The sequence below is a fragment of the Athene cunicularia genome (genome assembly GCF_003259725.1).
Source record: "Athene cunicularia isolate RWA chromosome 8 unlocalized genomic scaffold, athCun1 chr8_part1, whole genome shotgun sequence".
In the NCBI taxonomy this organism is placed as follows: Eukaryota; Metazoa; Chordata; class Aves; order Strigiformes; family Strigidae; genus Athene; species Athene cunicularia.
In genome coordinates, this window is record NW_020799109.1 from 5094714 (window position 1) to 5115921 (window position 21208).

Below are 21208 nucleotides of genomic sequence, written 5' to 3' on the forward strand. Positions count from 1 at the left end.
GCCCTGCTTCTGTAAATCAACAAAACTAGAGATGGAGACATTAATTACTACCATTACAAACATATTTTTTACTTATTTGAAATGCAGCACCAAGAGTCCTGCTGTGTTGGGCATGATAGCACAGCATAAGAGATGCCAGTCCCTCCCCAAACTCCCCAGAAATCTTGCATTTCTTTTGTTTCATTTTTTTGGGGGGTACAATTAAATTGTATCTTCCTGTGCCTCTGCATTACACTGCATAAAAATGAAGGGGATCATTTTTGAGCTTCTCCTGCTGAGGAATCTTTGCCTGCTCTAAAATCACAGGCTCAGAGGGACACAGGCACATGGATAGTCGGTGTGACATTGACCCCAAGGTAGAGAACAGCTCTGTCTCAAGCGCTGCCCTTATCTACTCTGCTGTTAGCTGGTTATCTGGAGTCTGCACCTTGCAACCTCAGGTGTATTGTCATCAATCATTTGCTATTTTCTTTTGCGTACTGGTTCCTCTCTGCCCTTCCTTTGTTAATAACCCAGTTTGCCTATATCCATAAAAATATCTGATTGTGATACCATTTATCCAAAGCACCATACATCCATCATGTACTTATGAGTGAGATAAACAAGGTCTCCTGGGAAATATGCCACAAGAAATATATAGGATAAATAACTATATCAAATGTATGTCAGTGTGCAAGAGGGGAAAATCCATTCATTAAACCCAGGGTGGAACTGCAGTATTTTATTGTACCCTCTAAGCTTTTCGTTTTAGAAACGTACAATTTTTTTTCTGCTTATCTCATCTGGCACAACTCTCATGCTGACCACTTCAGCATGAGATATATTAGCTTTTTTGATTGGCACTGTAAATGTGTAATTGCTCATAATCTTTTTTTTTTTTTTTTTTTTTTTCCAGACCTTACAGGCAACTTCTTCCTTTCTTTTGACTTCAACTTGGCTGCTTCCGAGTTTTCAGCCGTGTGGATGTCTGAGCCCTGGATGCAGCGGGGACTGGAGGGGGAGGAGAGGGGCTGCTGCTGAGCTGCCTTTGGCATTTGAAGGAAACCCTTGGGTTTGTATTTCATCGCCCTGGGTTGCAGGGTGAACGATGAGCTGTGCCCCACATGTATCCTCGCTTTCATCTCTGTGCTCCAACATTGCAATGTTCAAAGTGGAGAATGAGCAACTGCAGGCAAATCCCAGCTCTTTTGCCCTTATTTATATGTGCTTCGTGGTGGTGCTTCACATGCAGTTTCTTTAATCACTTGGATTTGTTCTTTTTTTCTTTCTGGTTCTCCAGCCTGTGATCTATCCTCGAAATGGCTCTAAAAGCTGAGGATGCAGGTTGTTTTCCTGCAGGCCTCATCCCTCCTCTGCCTCCAAGGCATCAGATCTTTCTCTTCATTAATTTCTTCCCTCTGGTCACAAAAGAAGCATAGTTGGCTTTCTAACTAATGTGATTATACTCATTTATTTTCATGCATTTTCCTGAGTCCTAAGCAGTCAGTGTAAAGGTAAGAATTGCCTACGACCCAAGCTGGTCCTTGGTGTAAGAGCACTGTCTCCTGTTGCTACATAACCTGCCAGCCCAACACCAAACAGCGGTGATAAAACCGTTGGTAGGAAAACTTGTTTTGATCCTACATTTCACATTCCTTTGGGATGTCTGATTCATACTGATGTATGGGTGGTTCATGCTGCTGCATTTCCCCAACGTGGAACACGTCAGATTCAAGCCCTTGGGAGCAAATTCATCTCTGAGTGAATAGCACCTTTACCTGGAAAAGCAAAGTTGGCAAAAAGGCCGCAGCTTTACCGTGCCTCAGAGGGATTTTTTCACAGAACAGTTACATCTCAGTGTTCAAGATGACATGGTTTGTGGTCTTCTTATACAAAAACAGCCAATAGTTTCATTTTCAAGCAAAAGAGAAGTGGTGAAAAAATTGTCCTTTAGCAAACATGCACACAAAAGAAAATATGGGGCCAGATCTTCAAGTAGCATAAATCAGCTGCGGCAAAGGAGCGACACTGATTTACATCAGCTAAGTGTCAGACTCTAAATCACCACTGACATGCTGTTGAAAAACAAGCATTTCCAAGAACCAGAGCTATAGCTGAGCAATTTCTTTCACTAAACCATGATTCCTTTCTACTCACTTTTTCCATTCAAATGTATATAGAAGTGCTCCTTTGTGCTTTGTGGTTTTGTTGCTGTTGTTGCTTTTCATAATTTTTTTTTTTTTTTTTTTTTTTTTTTTTTTTTTCCCTCCTTTCCTTGTAATGAAAAGCACAGTAAAATAAAGTGCCATTTGCCTTCCGTCCACCCCAGGTTTTTGTGGCAGTTCATTAAGAAGAGGGAGCTGCGGGCTCTTGCTGTGGTCTCTGGACACAGTTCAATACTGTGTGTATTCTTGTGCTGAGATTTACGTCTCACATTCAAAAAAGCCTCTTAAATCAAGCAGCCCGTTAGCATCTTCTCCAGCTCTGGGTGCCTGGGAGATAAAACGCCTGTGTGCTAACAGTCAGTTCATCACTGATCTTAAAGAGGAGTAGCCTTTGCTATTCTGCTGAATGGTTGTGTTCGAGCCTATTTATTTATTTATTATGTATTTAAGATTCTTCATCAGTTTGGGCTTGTGTATTGCAATGATGCTTCAGCATCTTTAGACTTAAGCCTTCTCCCATGCAGAGCAGCATATGGCTTTGCTGCAAATGCAGCCCTGGCCAATATGCTGGACTTAAAAATCTGACAGTGCCAACTTAGAAAAGTTTTGTGGTACATATGTCAATACCAACTGCGTAAAAATGCAAGGATTGTGAGCTTTTAATGTGTTTTTCAAAGGCAAATATAAAAATTTCTGCGAGTCAAGCTTACTTATGTAAACACTTCCAGTAAATTTATTTCATGACATGTTGTAGCCCCACGGTCACCCAGCAGCAAAGCCACCTGTGTGGATTCTCCACTGTCTCCCGTATCCCAGCCATGCTGGTGTGAACTGGTGGGGCTCCTATCACATCTTGTGGGGTGAGGGGGCAGCCAGGCGTGCGTTCAACCAGGCAGAGCAATTGGTCTGGACAGCAGTCAGGTTTAATGCAGTGAATCCAGCACATCTCCATATATATGGCAATGCAATACTTAACAATTATCTCTCCCCAGCGTGATTCTGTTGCAGGATTATGCCCGGAGTATTTATAGCCCAGCACAGACTCCAAACTGCTCTTGACCACATACCTGTGGGGAGCGATGTGGGCGTTCAGCAGGCTTTGCTCTGCACACCCCTGCCCGTGCAGGGCTCCCCACCTCGCTGCGGGGCCGGGTTGTTGCACCGCCGGCTGCGCTGCGCGGTGCCCGACTGGCAGGGACCCCACTGGGACCAGCAGCTCCAGCGCCCGTTCGTCTCACCGCCTGTAAACCCATTAAAAAAAGCAAAAGAGGAGGAAAAAAAAAAAAAGTATTCAGGTCTGAAGTGCTACAGACAGCCTGACTTTGTGGGGGAGCAGGGGAAGAAGGCTGAGCTGAATGCCACCAGCAGTTTGTGATTTTGGCTCTGGCAGTAACCTCTGCTGTGAGCAGGACTCCCTGCTCCATCCAAGCCTTGCCCAGCACACGGATGGCTGTTGAGATCAAGGTGCTTTGGAGCCAGGGGAGATGAAGCAGCATCACCTTCAGACATCAATAGCTGTTTCTTTTTCTGCTCTGCTCGTTGAAAGGCTGCAACTTGGCTTTCCTTTCCCAAAGGGCAGCTGACGGCTCTCTCTGCACTAACTTTCTCACCTCTGACCAAAGCAGAGGGACAAAAGTCTCGTAACGTTGTGGAGGTGTTTGGAAAAGTCTGCCCATCCCTTTGGAGATGGGTCATTTCAAGGCTTTTTCATTACAGTACAGACTTGACTTGTCAGGAGCGTTCGATACTATGGATTATGGCGGCGCTCCTGAATGATGGGAATGTTTGATGGCTGTCATTTACTGTCGTTTTTTATTTACTCAACTAGCCTTCATGCCTGGCTTGGGCACTTTATTAATCCAGACAGCACAAATGGATGTGTGTGCTCTTAGTGCTGAGTGGAGAGCTGGGTTTCCCGTCTCCTGAAACATCATGCTTTAAAAAATAAAACGGGTTTAGTCTTAAATTAGTTTTGGAACTAAAAGTTTGAAACCAAAAATTGCCCATGACTTGGAAATGTGTCTGTCCCCACTGTTGCTAAAAGCAGGGAGCACAGGACTGGCCGGTTTGTTGGGCTGCATTGGGGCCAGGTCCTGAGCCTTCCAAGCTCCTCATCTAAGGCATATTCCTTGGATTTGGAGACAACTCAACCCGAGATTTTTAAAGAAACCCACTTTTCAGTCACCGAAGCAACGCTTTTGAGTCCAGCTTAATGAACCATCTACCCAGATCTGCTCTAACTCCTTATCTCATCACAGCTTTGATTTTCTAGTGGTGAGACCCTAGTTATGAGCACATGGTTGAAGGCCTGGAGCTCTGCCTGGTAGAACTGCTCTGAAGATGGATTTTTCTGCCAGCTTCATGTGCTGAGATTTGGATTTTTTTGTCATCACAAATCAGGACAAAAATATCCAGAGAGAACTGACATTTTTTTGAAATAAAAAAGCATGTTCCAAGGTTGACTTTTCTTGCCACCCATTTAATATTTTAGGATAGTATATAAAGTAATAAGGAAAACATAAATAAAAGCCTGTCACTTTGGAAAAACACATTTTTTTGCTCCAGCAAAATAGATACCGCCCTCTAGTTAAAATATTTCCCTATGGTGGGGTGGGGAATTTGGCAATATGGCTATTTTTTACTAAAACAGCATTTTTGGTGCTTTGCCAGGGTGCTGCCACCACGCCCCAGCCCAGCTCTTTGCAGCATGTCAGAAAGTCTCAAACACATCCTCATTTCCACTAATTTGTTTATAATAATCTCCTGAGTTGCTGATTTAAGTCTCTTGCAGGGCTGCTCAGGATAGTGTAACACCAAAAGCGATACAGAAGCAATGGCTTGATGGATGCATGGGTGCAAAGAGCTGTTGGTTAATCCTGTGGAGGGGAATACCCTGTCGCTTTGCTGCCGTTCACCCTCCCATGCTGCGGGTGCACGCCGGGGTCTTACCTTGGCGCTGAGTCTGCTCGCAGGCGGGGCCTCTGTAACCTGCTCGACACTGGCAGAAACACGTGTCTCCTACCAAAATGGGTTCCCCGTTGTTCTGGCACGGTCCACAGCGGCAGGCGTTGAACTCCAACAGGTAATCGTCCAAAGCCCGTTTCAGGTTTTGCCGTTTGGTTTCCGTGTTGCCAAGGTTGCTTCTGCGGAGAATTTCATGGATGGGCTGCAGCTGCGGAAGAGGGAGATGAATAGCGTGGAGAGAATTTCAGCTGGCCGTCAAGTGAGGTGCTACCACGCGGCAGTCAGAGAGCTGGGACATTGCTGGATAAACTCGGGGCTCAGAAAACTCATTTGTCTTCCTCGACAGCTCCATGCACATCATGCAGATGCGTTACCACGACTGAAGGGCTCCAGTGAGAAACCACCATTCCAAAACCCTCCTCATCTTACAGGTTTGTGCAGGATTGGCTTTTCTGAACATGCTTTGGAGCTTCAGTCCCGATTCAAAGGATAAATTAAAACACTCCAATAAGCCTTTTTTTATTATTATTATTGATTTCTTAGTGCTGTCACAGTCTCAGGGATTCTTGCATGCTTTTTCCCTTTTTAAACCAAAATGTTTTGTTAAGAGCTTTGGACAGTGGGTGTCATCAAAACATTTGCCAATTTACCACTAATAGTGACCATATGGTGAACCATCCAGTAAATGCTGAGCATGGAGAATTTTACCTTCCTACATTTTATCCTTTGGTGCAGCAAAATGATACCGAGCCATCTACAGCTTTAAGGCCATAACATGCTTTTAATATTTCCAGTAGCAAAATCCAGTTCCTATATACCAGCAAAAATAGCCCAGTGTGGGCAGCTGTAATTATAACTTGCCCAACTGAATATTAATATTCGACTGAATATTAAAGCTAAAAGCTTAGGGCTGGTCTGAGGACACATTGGTCCATCCACACGTCTGTGTGTATGTAGTGCGTCCTGGTTGGGAATTGGTGGGAATTGGTTTCAGAGAACTGGGCATTGTCTCATTGCACAAGGTGCACTGAGAGCAATTTGTGGGGAGGATCAGCCAGGATTTGGGAAGAGCTCTTAGACAAATTTGCACAAGCCTGTTTAACAAACAATAGGGAGCTGCAGATAAGAGCTGCTGAAGTGGACATGAGTGCTTATCGGCAGCTCCGGTTGCACAGTGACTGCTGAGCTCTGGAGCAGCCAACAGAGAGGTCAGCACATAGTTTACTGGAAAATTGCAATAAATTCTGCCCAGAATTGGTGGAAACTTGTGCAGAAAGGTGAATAAATTGCAGCTAGAACTGAAAGCACTTCTACATTATTGGGGCTTTCTGCTGCCAGGGTGCTGCCCAGGAAGGTTTTCAGAGTCCCTCTTGCCCTGCCAATAAGACAGATAATTCCTGATTCCGTTTTCCCTTCTCCCGCCTTCTGTCAGAGCCAGGAGTGGGTGTGCTTCAAAGGAAGATGAGAGGAATGGAGGTGGCAGCACGTCCCTGCCATGACCAAGGTCCTTCCCCCCAGATCTCACAGCTGCACTCCTGGAGCAGACCGGCAGTTGTAGCATCTCGGGGTAGAAGTGGTTCTCCTGACCACAGCCCCGGAGTTGTGCCCAGCTCCTCATGCCTCTGCGGTCTCTGGCCCTGCATTATTTGTTCGTAGGGTTGCTCTTCTTCTCTCCCTTTCCATCCACTCCTCTTGCACCCATCTCCTCCCCATCTCTGAAGCCCTGCAGGATGCTTCAGTGATCCATTTTACGGGGCATCCGATAAAAGAGAGGAGTAGAGTTTGGCTGATTTTTATGGCCACAGACCCACTTTTGGATCACAGAGAAAGACAGGACCTGCCTCACAAAGCAGCCAGGAGCCCCCTGCTCTAAAAACTGAAAGCACTCACAGCTATACCCACCATGGTCTGAAGGCAGGTGAAAAGCAGGGGGAGTCTATGCAGAGCCTTTGCTGGCATGGGGGCAAGACTCCTTCCCCAGCCCCCTGCGAGTGCCCTGCTTATACAGGAGGGCAGACAGCGTCGGGGAGAATAATAGGGATGAATGCAACTGCAGAGAGCCATTCATCAGAATGCTGTTTGGGGACACATCAGAAACTTAACTCAGCACTAATCCAGCATTAAGCTCCTTGTCCGTCTCCCTGAGGATGCAGTCGGTGGGAGATGTACTCCCCATTGTGAAATGAATAAGAGGTTACCAGATCAGTGGCCCATTACATTTAATCTTGTTCTGTGATGGGATCACAATAAAAATACAAAATGATCTGCTCGACTACACTTTCATTCCTTATAGCGGCAGAGTTTCTTCAACTGCAGAAAAGCCTTACCTCAAAATCAATAACAGCAGGATTATATTTTAATGATCTTCCCCAGTGACGGTACATATTGCCATCCCAACTGTTTAAGAGCCCTCCGCTGTAACTGGTATCTCCGCCTCTAATCCGGGGAATAATATCTTCCACAATAGCACTGTTGCTCTCAGCATCTGAAAAGTTGAATTACACCCATATTATTTAGTTACTGTTTCCACACATATACTAGAAGCTGCTTAATGGAAGTGAGATCAATTGTGCAAGGGACTATCACTGATGCTGCCTCCTGAAATCGATGGGAGCTCAGCATCCCCTCCTCGCAGGGCGAGCCCTGCAACATTATCACAAGGCAGCTGGGGACGAGTCGAGCATCCCAAATGCTCCAGGGTGGTGATACCTGAAGAGCCTGAACACCTCCAGCCTTGGTTTCTCATTAGCACGTGGGCAGCAGATCATGCTGTCTCTAGCTGGTTAAGTGATTTACAAATGTGGGGCTTCCTAGCCTCTTTGAGTACTTTCTATAGTCAGTTTTCACTTAATAGTTGCCATGTTGCCCTTGTTATGCATGCCCGGTCTGTGGTGGCTATAGGGACTGCAGCTTTCCAGCCACCCCACTGCCTCTATTCACTCACGTTTCTAATCCAGGTATTGCTACCTTAATTCTTGCTCTTTCAATAGCAGTTGCTACTCCTGGAGACTTGGACCCAAAGTTGCTTTAGTCCCACGACTGGGCCTGAGTCATGGCTGGGGATGGCCCCAGAGCTCCCGCCTTCATACCCTTGTGAGACCCTACTTGAATCTCGATGCTCAAGTGCCCAAGAGAAGTGACTCAAGATGCCTTAACAGACGTGTGCCCTGCTGTCATACCAGTTTTCAAAAATCCTTTCTTTGCACAGTCAGAGGATGTCACAGATGCTTCCAAATGCAGTTTACTCTCGCTGACTGTAAGGCCAATTGACCTGCCAATACAGGCACTTATCTCCTCAGCGCTGATGTCTGCAAAACAGAAAGGAAACCGGTAAAATCAGCGACTCCTTCTGAGTGGAAGGGTGTTTGTTTTCCTACTTGGTTTTTTTCTATCAATGAAGAAAATATCCAGTTATTTGCATGGCCCATTTTTTTCAAAGTCAAGAGCTATTCAGAGCAGAGAACAGCCTTTAGTCTCGCAGGGGAAAAGCCAATATTTTATTGGTGTATATTGGGTCTGTCACATAATAAGTGAACGGGGAAATGTCCCTACTGTAAAAATTGTTTCCTTAGAAAGTATTAGAAGAAAGTAAAGATCTTAACACAAGGCTTCAGGCATGTATTTCCTTGTTTGATCTATTTAAAAATAAAACATTAATTTTTACAGACTAACTCATAACTAGGGTAAAGCTGGGAACAGCAGCTGAAATTAGTAGATCCTCACTAATTTTCCTAAACTCAGGATCTGACCCACGTATTAGGGGCTTAAGTAGCGCCCTAAGTAGCAACTTGCAAAAGGCCTGTCTGCTGAGAGCTGCCAAAGCCTTACTGCCTGCTGCTGGGCTGCTGCGGCCAGCACCGCCACATACATCATGAAAATATGTAACTGGAGACCCATGAAGCAACTGCAGAGGGGAGAAGGGAACTAATGAGGTGGTTTCACCAAGGTAAGCAATGCGCATATTTCATAGAGCCTGGTTTTATGTACACATGTCAGTGTACTGCAAATATAAGGCCGTCTTCTTTAATAGTTAAAAAATCCATTGATTTCAATAAATATGGGTATTGCAAGTAATAGGTAACTTTTATATTGCTCTTTTTTGTCAGAGACCCTTAAAGTGTTTTACAAAGCAGCCTGGCAATCAATACCACGGTATTGAAAGGGAGGCACAGAGGTCAGCGGGATTTGTGCATCATGGCTTAATGGTCTAAAGATTGAACCCCTGGCTGAGCGTTGTCTGCTGAACTGCCTCACCCCAGCACTGGGAGCAGGGTCTTGTTTTACTTGTGTTTAAAATACTGGTGGAACACCCATCGCTCTTGTTTTGTTCCCTTCTGCACACCCTGAAGGAGAGACGCGCTGGAGCCGCGTGGGGCATGGATCTGCTCGTTGGCTTGGTGGGTTGCAACCAGCGGAGGTGCTCAGCATCCTGAGAAAGAGGCTACAAGTGCCGGATTCAAACTGGTGAGAGCTGAAGCGTGCTCAAGACTTCAGGGGGAATTACATCCCGTTGCAAAACTGGACCCTTGAGAAAGATTAAATATGTAGCACTCAATTAGTTGTACTGAACTGTTCAACAGTTGTAAACACAGTGGGTAAAGTTCATTCACCCAAAGCAACATGAGCGATTGCTTATCTTGGTGTTGGAGTGCCATAAAATTAAACTTGAGGAACACCCTGATTAATTGATTTGCCATGGTTCCCGTTAGGTAATTATGTTCAGCGAGGGTCTGTCAATACAATTCGCTATTGGTTACAGCAAAATCGGGTCTTGATAAATTAAAAGTGGTTATCATCGCAAAAGGGTGGCCACAGAAAATATTGGCACTTGAGGGGGGAGCCCTGATAGGTTTTTTTATATGATATAATTTGTGATAGCTACATGTGCTCGAGTGATAAGATTTACTGCTGCTGCGTTTTGAATTAATCAGAATATATGAAGACTCTTTCTAATTTACTCTGCATAATGTTTCTCCCATAAATGTTCTTGTAATGTGTGAACACATTATACTGTTTTCTGCTAAATAATAGAACCATAACAATCTATTTTAAGAACAAGTAATGAAAAATATTGATGGCAGAGCGACAAGGGACCTCATTCTGACGTATGTATTTATTTCACCCATGACCACATCCAATACAAGCCCTTGCAGCCTGAAAGCTAGAAATGGGTCTGGCAGCAAAACGGCAGTCCTAAGCTCTGCACTGGTGACTTGCAGTCTGTTCCTGGGTATCTAAACCCAGAAGGTGACTTCATTTTCAAAATTCAGGTTTCCTAGATGCTTAAAGTCCAGCTCATGCCTATGTCTAGCTAGATGCTCAGCAACTGCTCAAGCTGTCTCTCATTTAGGAAGGACTCGGCCTAGAAATCTTTTTCCTGGGCATGTGCTTTAGTCACTGGTCTATAAAAAAGGAGTGTTTTCTCTTCCAGAGCATTTAACACGTAGCCTTGTGGGCTAGGCGGGCTCTCAGGAGGCAGTGGTTAGTCTAAAGCAGGTGCCATGCCGCTCAGCCCTGATGGGACTCAGCAGTACATCTGCAGGTATCTGCAGAGCCTCAAACTCATCTTATGAAGCTCTAATTTTAAGACTTGAGTGCTTATATCCTGATCCTGGCCATTCCTCAGGGAAGGCAGGTAATCCCTTTGCAAACACAGCCTTCGAGCATGGCTGTGATTGCCATTAGAAAAAATCTTTTTTTTTTTTTTTCACTATATTCTTTTAGCCGGTGGTATATCAGCCACTGCAGGTGGGACCTTCTGGGTCTGTGTTGTGTGACGTAGCACAGTGCTGACTTGGGAAACATGGACTTCCTAGCAGAGTCTGGCTTAGATGAAAATATTACAGAAGTGTGCTATATTAGAATGAAAATTACATCTCCACTGGGGCACATTTTTGTCTTTTGCTGAACTTCAGCATCCTTCTTTCCTATGATAAGGCATCTCATGGCAGTAAATCTCCTCCTTATACATACAGCAAGCACAAGATAAGGCAAAAAAATAGCCTCCCTCCACATGCTCTTGATTCATTCTTCCTCTGAAATTGGCAGTCTGCTTCCTGAAGACTTGCTTGCCAAGATCTTGTTCGCTTCTATATCACTCGCTCTTCAAAGTGAGTAAGTATCGTGTTTCCAAACATTAGTAGTTCAGGAACTTGATGAAAATTCTCGCAGTCAGTAATTTCTTGTGGAAAAATTGGCATGGTTGACACTCAATATGGAGTGTATAGTTATCCTAGTGCTGATGGTATCAAATACTTTCAGAATAGAGGCAAAATTTGGGGCAGAACCATGGAAATTAATGAAATTACAGCAATTTGCACCTGTTGTCCAAGATCGCAATTTTCTTTTGCATGAATGTCCAGCCTGGAGTTACCAAGGCAGCGTTATCCTCAGAAGAGTGGGGTGATGGTCCTTAGGGGAAGTGGGATCTATTGCATTGTCGACACCTTTACAAAACTTGACAGTATGGTTAGTGTACTAAACACCATATTATTGTTCTGCATCTTATGGTTTTGATTAGGAAAAATGTTACGCTTTGGCTCACCAGTAATGGCTGTTCTTGCACTCTGGACATCTGGAGTGGATATTTTATGTAACTGAGATTTAGAGGTATGGCTCTCCAGCCTCATACACTCTAATTTGTTGAGAACTGGAGCTAACACAGGTCTGTTAGTCTTCAGATATGACACTAACCAGAGTAAAGTGGCAGAGGTATTGCCAAGTGCAACGCGCTATTTCCTTTTACAGAAAATTGAGACCCTCACTATTAGGAGGCTAAAACATGAGCTGGCTATCTTTCTTTACTCTGGGTCAGTTTGCAGTCCTTGAGCGTTCGTGAGAATGGCCAGAACAAAGAGTATAAGAAATAGGAGAAGTTTAGAGAAGTCTAGCAATGTGACACTGAAAGAAAGGGAGAAAAAGATGCTCAGGTTCCTTCCTAAACTGCCAAAATCTCACCTGAATTCTTCCGAAATTAGATCAGGAAGCACATTTTGTGACACTCAAGCTTATCCCCTGCTATGTGGCCAGTAGTGCCATCTTGTGAACAACATGCAGGTACCCCTGCCCTACCCCCACAGTTCATTTTGGGGCTTGTGACGAGTATGTGTCTATCGTGATGGGACGTGCCAGCCAGCTCAGCAAAGAGGTGCCAATGAGTACCCACCCTCCCAGGGCCCAGGGAGAGGGTGGCTGTGAGGAGCAGCCAGAGCCAGATGTATTATTCTGGTGGGTTGGATCCACCCCGTGGTCACCAGGTTGGAAATACCCAGTTTAGAGCAGACAGTTGCAAACAGATAATATCTTGCCATTTTCTAACCTTTTCTTCTCATTTCCTCCTTGTTAATGACAACGATGTACTCAAAGACACCTCCCATAGTGCCAGATGTCATGAAATGGGTGCCGTAGTCGTTGATGAATTTGGCATACATGCCATAGTTGTAGGTGTCTGGAAGCTCCTGCAAGGAGAGCAGCACATCTTCATCCAAAACAATGTTGTCCCTTCTCATCTTGAAACGGGCTGTCTGCACCTTCGTCACACCTCTAATGAATCCAACCTCCTGCAGATAAAGAAAAGAGGAGCTGCCACTCAATGTTCACTTTTTTTAAAAAAAGTAATTTCTAGTCTTTAGGGTTTTAGAAGAAAGCCTGAATCTCTTGACTGTCAGTGTATGTTGAAGGCATGAAAACAAGCCCAGTTTTAAATGAGATCGGTGGTACTTCTTTTTTAGAGTGTCTCTTTCTTGTGTGCTGTATGTGGTGGAAGGCAAAGCCATGGGTTTGGATGCTATGGGGTTCTTTATTGACACACAAATACGATCAGAATCAGGTTCTACATGATTCCCCTCCATCCTTCGTTAGTGCTATTTCTTTTTTCTGGTTTCCTTTCTATACTGTTTATTCCCTTTTGATTTTTTCACAGGCTTGACCAGTGATGCAGGACAAGGGCTCGAGGCAAGCCCAGTCCAGCCCAGCAGTGGGGGGATACCCCAGCCAGGAAGGTGTTGATGCAGGGAGGATTTCCTGGATATACCACCGGATCCATGAATCCTCTTCTAGATTAGCATTGCCTCAGACAAAGCTCCCGTTCAACCAGAACAGCCCTTTAAATGATTCCTTCAATAATTGATCATCGTTTAGCTGCAAACATCATGTGAGTCTAGACAAGGGTACAGTAAATACTGTAATGGTGCCCATTTCAAACAGCTTTTAAGGGCATTTTAACTCAGACCACCATCAAAGTAATTCTTCTTTATTGTTTTCTGTCAGCAGCCGCAAAAGAAGGCACAGTTAATGTGGGAAATACCAGCACTCATGTTACTAGATTGGGAAAAGGTCGTCATAGCTAGTCCAAGATGTAAACCCACTGTGAGAAATACACCCTGATACTGGGTACTGGTTTTTTAGCTCTGTATTTTAACCTCCCATAAAAAGTAGCTATTTCCCCATCATGAGGCAGCTTGTATTAATTTGAACAAGATATATTTGCTACTAGAGATCATTCCCTGAGGACAACTGTTTTGATCAACATCTTGATATTTCCTCCTCCCTCGTCGTCACTTTAAGCGTTTTTTTATTTATGTGCTTCATGTAGCCATGAAACAGGATGGGGTGAAATGACATGTGTTGTGGTACTTCGTAATTCAATTTTATTCCCACTCCCTGTTTGCTAAAATATAGTAAGAACAACAAACAGAATTACTAATGATCATACATTTGCAATTACACGAGCAAATTAAGGTACAATTACTATGTGTTAAAAAATGCAGTTGAGAGAATAAACTGACATAAGTTACAGCCAGACCATGCGACGCACAGACGACACGACTGGAGCATATGCATCACTGATTCTGTTCTTTTTTTTACCTTTGCAGTGTATTGCGTGAAATTCTTCAGGGATCCTTTGCCACCTGATAAAGTGAAGCCCAGTTCTAACTGTAAAGGTGATTCTTCAGGCCTAATTCCAATGGTAAAGCCTATTGTTTTGGATTTATCACTTTTAAGGGCATCAAGCAGATCCTTTGAATCATCATAAAACTCAAAAGCGAATCCAGAATCAGCGTGAGCCTAAAGTGAAAGGAGCAGACATTAATTTTTCAGGTATTCCTTCCTTTTTAATCTCTGTTTCTTTAAGGAGCTGATGGTGCCTCTGTTGAAGCCTCTGACAACATCGACATCGACTTCAGTCAACGTGGAATAAAGAATTGTCACGTGCCATTCCACTTGGAAATATGTGAGAAGTGTGGATAAACCCATGCATTTTGCTTCATCCATTGCCAGGCAGGGGAAAGGTTTGTCTTTAGCCACCCAAAGCAGTACTATTACAGCCAGAGCTGGTAATGGTACCCATTAAGCTAGTTTGACACTTCCCATTATAAAACTCTCCTTCTAGTTCCTTACGGCTCTGCCAAATCATCACAATTTGGACTTAATTTTTTTTCTCTCCAGCCTGCTTCCGGATGAATTTATTTAGGAAAAAAATTCAACAGCAGTGATCCAGCCACTTGCAAAGGCAACGCTAGAAAACAAACATTGTTTCCCCTGTTTTAGAGAAGTGACCTTTCCCTTGACAGCTCTACTTTGCTGGCATGTGGAATTGAGCAGCCTTGCTGAATCCAGGCTGTGCTATTTGCCATCTCTGTAAAAAGCCAGCTAAATGACCAAAACTGAAAAAAAAAAAATTTCACATAATCATGAATGACTTTCTAGACCCCAGTGGTTAGACTCTCTTAAATCAAGATGCGTATGGGGCATGCTCAGGTGTTCCTTGGCACCTGACCATGTTGCAGATGTCCTTCCACTGCTAGCAGTAGATACGGAGTAGAAGAAAACATGGTCCATGTGGTAGGTCTGCCCGGGTTCCTACCAGGGACTAAGGGGCCCAGGGCACTCCGCCTGCTGGGAGGACACAAAGGCCACTTGCATTAAGCCTGTGGCTGCAATATTCCCCTGGAATAATGTGCATGCATTCATTCATTCATTTGTTCATTCATGTCAGAAAGCATAATAAATGTTTAACAGTGTGGCCAAGCCTCCACTTACGATGTGGGTTGAATCCTTGCTCTACTTAGTTCAGTCTCCAACATCAGACGTGGCCTCACAGAGTATAGACATTGAGATACACGGTAGTGGCTTTCAGAATTTCTGTCTTGCTCAGAATTTGGATTTATGTCCCTTGTAGCCATGCCATAGACTTAAAATGCTTTCAGATATTGAATTGGGAGCATTCCTCCTGTTTTACACATGGCCAGCTTCATCCCTAGAGAGGCAAGTGGCTTGTGCAAGCTCTACAGCTCATTAATAGCAGAATTTAGAGAAAACCCATTTCCCTTGGCTCTGACTAGGCAAGAGTAAACAGTGGCAATGCCTGGGTGATAAAGCACATTAGTTCCTTGATGTGCCATAAACCAGCATTTATATCATCGATTGCTTGTTGTCTTGGGGACAGCTGGAGAAAGGTTGCTTGAAAGACAGCCTATAGTGAATGATAAAATGTACCTGATACCTTTATAGGAAGTTGAGCTTTTAGCTGGGAAAACATTGCTAAATTTGACCATCCAAAGAACTTACTAGGAATTGGTATATGTGAAAGTTGTAAGGTTTGCGGAAATACTTCTCATCGTCCCCGTAGTACAGATGTTCACATGCAGCATCGTACTTCAGCTCCCGCCACTCTCCATTGTACACGTACTCACAGTGGCCTCCAAAAAAATTAGGATCATATATATACTGGCTCGCTTCCTCTGTTAGGATGTTGTATCTTGGAAAGAAGATACATTAGGACATTAGGAAAAAGTTTTTCACAGAAAGAGTGGTCAGAGAGTGGAACAGGCTGCCCAGGGAGGGGCTGGAGTCCCCATCCCTGGGTGTGTTTAAGGGTCGTTCAGATGAGATGTTGGGGGATATGGTGTAGGGGAGAACTTTGTAGAGTCGGGCTGAGAGTTGGACTCAATGATCCCAAGGGTCTTTTCCAACCTGAATGATTCTGTGATTCTGTGAAGTAGCATTCAGAAAGTTATCCATAGCTCCTGTTTTATTGCCCCAACAGTCTCTGTCACAGTTTCTGTTCTCCTGACTCTATGGGTTGCCTATCCTCAGGTCACTGACTTTGAATTTGGATAGCACCTAGAATCTAAGGGTTGGGTTTGTTATCTTCTTGGCGTCTCCTTCCCAAAGCTAACAGGAGACAAACAGCCATTTTATTTCCAAGATATTGGTTTGGACTCATATGCTAGGAAGAAATCAGTTAAGTTGTCCAGTCCATCCCAGCAGGTATAGTTATGAAGGTCCTAAAGTCCTGGAATTCCTCAAGGTTCCCCTTAAGCTTAATGCATCTCACTGTCAGAGTGTGTTTCCTGGCCTGTAATTGTTTTCTACCTCAATTTCATCTCCTTCCTTCTAATAATGGTCCCATTTCTCAGGGGAGTTGGCACCCTCCCTAGACTTGCAGTCTGCTTGTGCTTTGCCAGGTCTCTCACTTAATATTTCCTTACGTTTCTTTCTTCTTGCTCTCCAGCCATCACATTTTCTGCCCTCTGAAATCCTGCCTATTACTTAATATTCCCTGTAATTCCATGGCCCAAAGTGAGAGCATTATTCAAACTAGACGGCAGCATTGCTCCTCACAACAGGGAATCATCTTTAAGACTACGATGGTAAATGCTATTGCTGTTCTGTGGGAGAAACACATCAGAGACCGGTATTAAATGGGGTGCTTGGTGAAAATTAATATATGTCTTGAAAAACTTTTGATGGACTCTCCCAGGCTGTGGGCCAGAGAGCCATTTATTTTGTGGACTCTAGAGGGTGTTGGATCAAGGTAGTGGGAAAGTTATCTAATGTCTGACTACATTCTCATACTGTAGCCCATGTTTTCCAGGTGAAACTAAGCAGTGTCTGGGCTTAAACACAAGATTTAAAACAAGAATGTCACAACAGACAATTCAACTTTAAACTCATTCAGGATTCCTCTTTTCCATGTTTCATCTAACCAGGATTTGAAACTGAACGCAGTAAAACTTTTTCATGGACAGGTGTATTTACCCTGCTCATATTCATGTGGAGCTCAGGCTCTCTGCCTTAAATCTGTGCTCTGTAGCCCTAAATCCTGGAGTTAAATCTTCCCCTTAAGGATGAACACCACCAGGATGCTGCATCTTCGAAGTCTACTGTTCTCTTGAATATATTGCTTTAATCAACTGGAGAAAGTTGTAAGGTAACTGGACTCGGAGAACTGGGTTATATTTTTAAATGAGTGTAAAAAGAACAACTCTGAAGTGTCTAAAGGACACTCTAAAGTGTCTCTGTACTAAAGTACAGAGTGGCTGAGAGAGACCAAGGTCAGATAGTAAATTCAAGACAGAATTTGAAATAAAAGCTGGGAAGAATCCTCCTGCCCGCCTCCCTCATTGCTACCGATGGTCGGGTGGGACAGCAGCTCTCCTTGGGGTTTGTACAGCACCCTATCAATTCATGGAGCACTGCTATCACTAAGGAAGAGCAATATGAAATCCTGAATCCAGTTTTGATTCTGAGAGTAGCAGCTATTGATTAATTACTCACCCTTGGGCAGCTTTTTCAGACCCTGGGATTGGGAACAGATGTTCACACGGGCTTTCAATATCTTCATCCTCACAGTTCTCCTCATCAGACCCATCTCTGCAGTCTGACTCTCCGTTGCACACAAGATGCCGTTTAATACAGCGACCTACAATGCGCAGGTACAAGCACTCACCTACCCGCCCTTCAGAACACCTGTCAGCTCACAATGATCGTGTTGTTTTCCACCCATATCTCAGGCCCACAAGAAGTCACGCTGGGTGTTAAACACAGCACTCTTCCATTGGGAACTTGCTTTTCCCAGCTCCTTGTGGTGGAGATTTTCCTTTGCAACCTGGAGCTAGCACAACTCAGAGTCCAAGACGGCCGCTCCCTTGGGCTCCCATGGGATGGGAATCAAGTAGAGGTCATCTCACTGGCCTGATTTTATTACCTATAATCATGCTTTTGGAAGGGAGCCACAGGAAGCAATTGCTTCTCCACTTGGCTTGGGGAAGTCAGCTCTGTCGGGTTAAAGTGCAATTTTGCCTCTTCCCATTGCAGGAGGTATTTGGGGAGTTTATTGCAATAATTATGGCAATTGCCATGATTTCAAGTTGCAGGAAGGGCGACTTGAAAGTGCTTTTGCTTCTGGGAAGTGAGGAAAAGCCCTTAACATGACATTCATGACAGGAGGGAACTGGTACTCCTGCGCTTGCCTCAATGGAGAGATGAAGACCTGGTGACAGTATTTCCAGATTTCAACGGGATTTTCATTAAATGCTCAAGATGGGAGTTTGAGCCATTTGTGTAAAAACAAAAATCTGTCAAGGCTAGTCAAACTTTCAGAGAACAGCCGTATTATATTCCAATCATCAGAGCTGGGGATGGCTAAAAATAAATAAATCACCCCAACAGATTGCTAGTTGGATTCCTGATTGAACTATGTCTTTTGCAGGGGGAGAGAGTGGTGCGTTGTGGGAGCGGTGGTGCCCATGGAGGGGAGTGTGAGTGTGTAGCACAGCAGTTGGAGCAGAATATTTCTACTCTCTTTGTTCCACTGAAAAATTAACCTTTTCCATGTCACACAGCCTTCTTTTCTATCTTAAGTGTAACGTGGATGGATTTCTGTAATAGTGGGGAAAAAAGCAAAGATGGGGAAATTTCCTGCTTTCTCTTGCACCAGTTCACCATCCTGCTGGCTGCCAGTCAGAGAGGGACCTGGGGGGTGATTGACAGCCGGCTGAACAGGAGCCAGCAGTGTGCCCAGGTGGCCAAGAAGGCCAATGGCATCCTGGGTTGTGTCAGCACTGGTGTGGCCAGCAGGGACAGGGAAGGGATCTGAGCCCTGGGCTCGGCACTGGGGAGGCCGCCCCTCGATGAGTGGGTTCAGTTTTGGGCCCCTCACCCCAAAAAGGCCATTGAATGACTCGAGCGTGGCCAGAGAAGGGCAACGGAGCTGGGGCAGGGTCTGGAGCACAGGTCTGCTGGGGAGCGGCTGGGGGAACTGGGGGGGTTCAGTCTGGAGAAGAGGAGGCTGAGGGGAGACCTCCTGGCCCTCTGCAACTCCCTGCCAGGAGGGGGCAGAGAGGGGGGATGAGTCTCTGGAGCCAAGGCCCCAGCGCCAGGCCCCGAGGGAATGGCCTCAAGCTGCCCAGGGCAGGGTCAGGCTGGCTCTGAGGAAGGATTTCTGTGCAGAAGGGGCTGTTGGGCGTTGGAATGGGCTGCCCAGGGAGGTGGTGGAGTCCCCACCCCTGGAGGGGTTCAAGAGTCGGGTCGATTTAGCGCTTGAGGATCTGGTGTAGTTGGGAACTGTCAGTGCTAGGTGAACGGTTGGACTGGATGATCTTCAAGGTCCTTTCCAACCTAGAGGATTCTGTGATTCTGACAAACCTCTGCCTGTGGCAGGGGACTGATACCACCCCGTCCACCCAGGACCAGAATAACTTTGGCAGGACTTTGTGCCTGGTTCACTCACCTGTTTCCTCGCACCGAAAGTCCTTCCCACAGTCAGGGGGTCCAGTGCACGTTGTCTCAGCACGACAAGCTTGCTCTCCCCAGAGGTGCCCTGCACATCGCTGCCCCGCGAACACCGCCGGCTGCACCAGCCTCCGGTACCGGTGCTGAACCGCACGAGAGAAAAATACCACCAACACCTAACTTGTGTCCACCAGAGGCGTCACCTCGACAGGCTATAAAGCAATTAAAACTATCACTTTCATCTATATTATTATTTTTTTGAATGGCCCAAAGATTTTGTACATAATAAATGGAGAAGGAGAGTCAGCAGGGAGGTGGGGCTTCAGGAGATTTGCCTGGAGTTCACAGAAGAGAATTTAACGGGGGCTGGAATGACTGATTTTAAAAATCTCTTCTCTGTTTTATACCTTGGAAATAGTATGGAATTTTTCCAGTTGCACATGCTTTGTCCTGGAATGTAACAGGCTCAGATGGACACAGACACTAATTACAACACTGATCCTGCAACATTTCTGATGGATTATTAATGAGAATTGCTGCTCTTTAAACTAGGAAGGAAAAAAAAAAAAAGAAAAGGTAAAGAGAGAAGAGCCAAATCATTTACTGACTTTAAGCACAGGAACAAAAAATGCAGGGATATAAACTTAATAGAAAGCAAAATTATGCCAGGTATTTGAAAATAAATTCTTGAATTATGAAGACATATGTGAAATGATATAAAAATTTGAGAACAGGAGGTGATGAATGAAGGCTGCTTCTAATGTCTTTTCCTTGGAATATTTGCATTAAGAATCAGGGGATAGTTAATTAAATCTGAGATAGAAAAAGGAGAAAGTCTTGGGCAAATATTCTGGCCTGATCCTTCCACTATTTTCCTTGCTTTTTCATTTTGCTGTTCTGCTGCATTAAACGAATTTATTCCCCAGTTTACACCAGGGTAAGAGCCTCTCTAGCAGAAGAGCAGCTCCATCATATTTGGATGAGTTTACTGGATGCTTCAGAATGATGAATATGTATAATATATATAATTAATGTGTGCACATCCTCATCACAGACACATCTGAAGATAAATGAATACATTACAGTGGAGTCTTACTTTTTTCTCTTGGCAAGGAAAGCAATCAGTCCATTCTGACCACTGGCTCAGCTGACAGTCGACAGGAGCTGGAGAATTAACATCTCTGCTGCTTCTTCTAAGGAGGGGAAGAGAGAGGGGTCTAAGGTCTTTGAAGTTTTGTTTTAAGGAGGGCTGGAGGCCAGCGGGGAGAAAATGCTCTCTGTGTGTGTTTTTCCACCAGGAACCTATTTTGTAGGAAATGGGAAGCATCCCTTAGCAGGAGTTGCTGTCTACCCAGGATGCCCTGTCTGAGTATCTCACCATCAGAACTGGTCAGGGGTAGCAGTTGCAGGACCTGAGGATTTTGTCTTGGGTTTCCTGCTCTTCCAAGAGATACTACCCCTTTCCAATACGTCAATTGCAATAAAATATACGTACATCATATGCAGTAAAATAGATGTGCATCATATATATATATATATATATATATATATATATATATATATATATATATATATATAAAAAA

The 21208-nt window shown here is 44.5% G+C and overlaps 1 protein-coding gene and 1 long non-coding RNA gene across 2 annotated transcripts in view; one reads left to right on the forward strand and one right to left on the reverse strand.

The window, feature by feature from the left end:
* Positions 1–3015: 3015 nt before the first annotated feature.
* Positions 3016–21208, reverse strand: part of C8A (complement C8 alpha chain) — a 21170-nt gene continuing 2977 nt past the window's right edge. The window contains exons 2-11 of the mRNA XM_026853579.1: positions 20722–20818; positions 19624–19768; positions 17670–17814; positions 15678–15867; positions 13974–14174; positions 12427–12667; positions 8288–8416; positions 7436–7605; positions 5094–5316; positions 3016–3385 (exon numbers count right to left, since the gene is read on the reverse strand). Of these exons, the coding sequence (XP_026709380.1) occupies positions 3234–3385; positions 5094–5316; positions 7436–7605; positions 8288–8416; positions 12427–12667; positions 13974–14174; positions 15678–15867; positions 17670–17814; positions 19624–19768; positions 20722–20818 (1693 nt within the window). The 3' untranslated portion in view covers positions 3016–3233. The remainder of the gene's footprint in view (positions 3386–5093; positions 5317–7435; positions 7606–8287; positions 8417–12426; positions 12668–13973; positions 14175–15677; positions 15868–17669; positions 17815–19623; positions 19769–20721; positions 20819–21208) is intronic.
* LOC113482678 lies at positions 7912–14061 on the forward strand. The gene is made up of 3 exons (XR_003398901.1): positions 7912–9572; positions 13030–13260; positions 13982–14061. It is a non-coding gene; the product is annotated as an uncharacterized LOC113482678 (long non-coding RNA).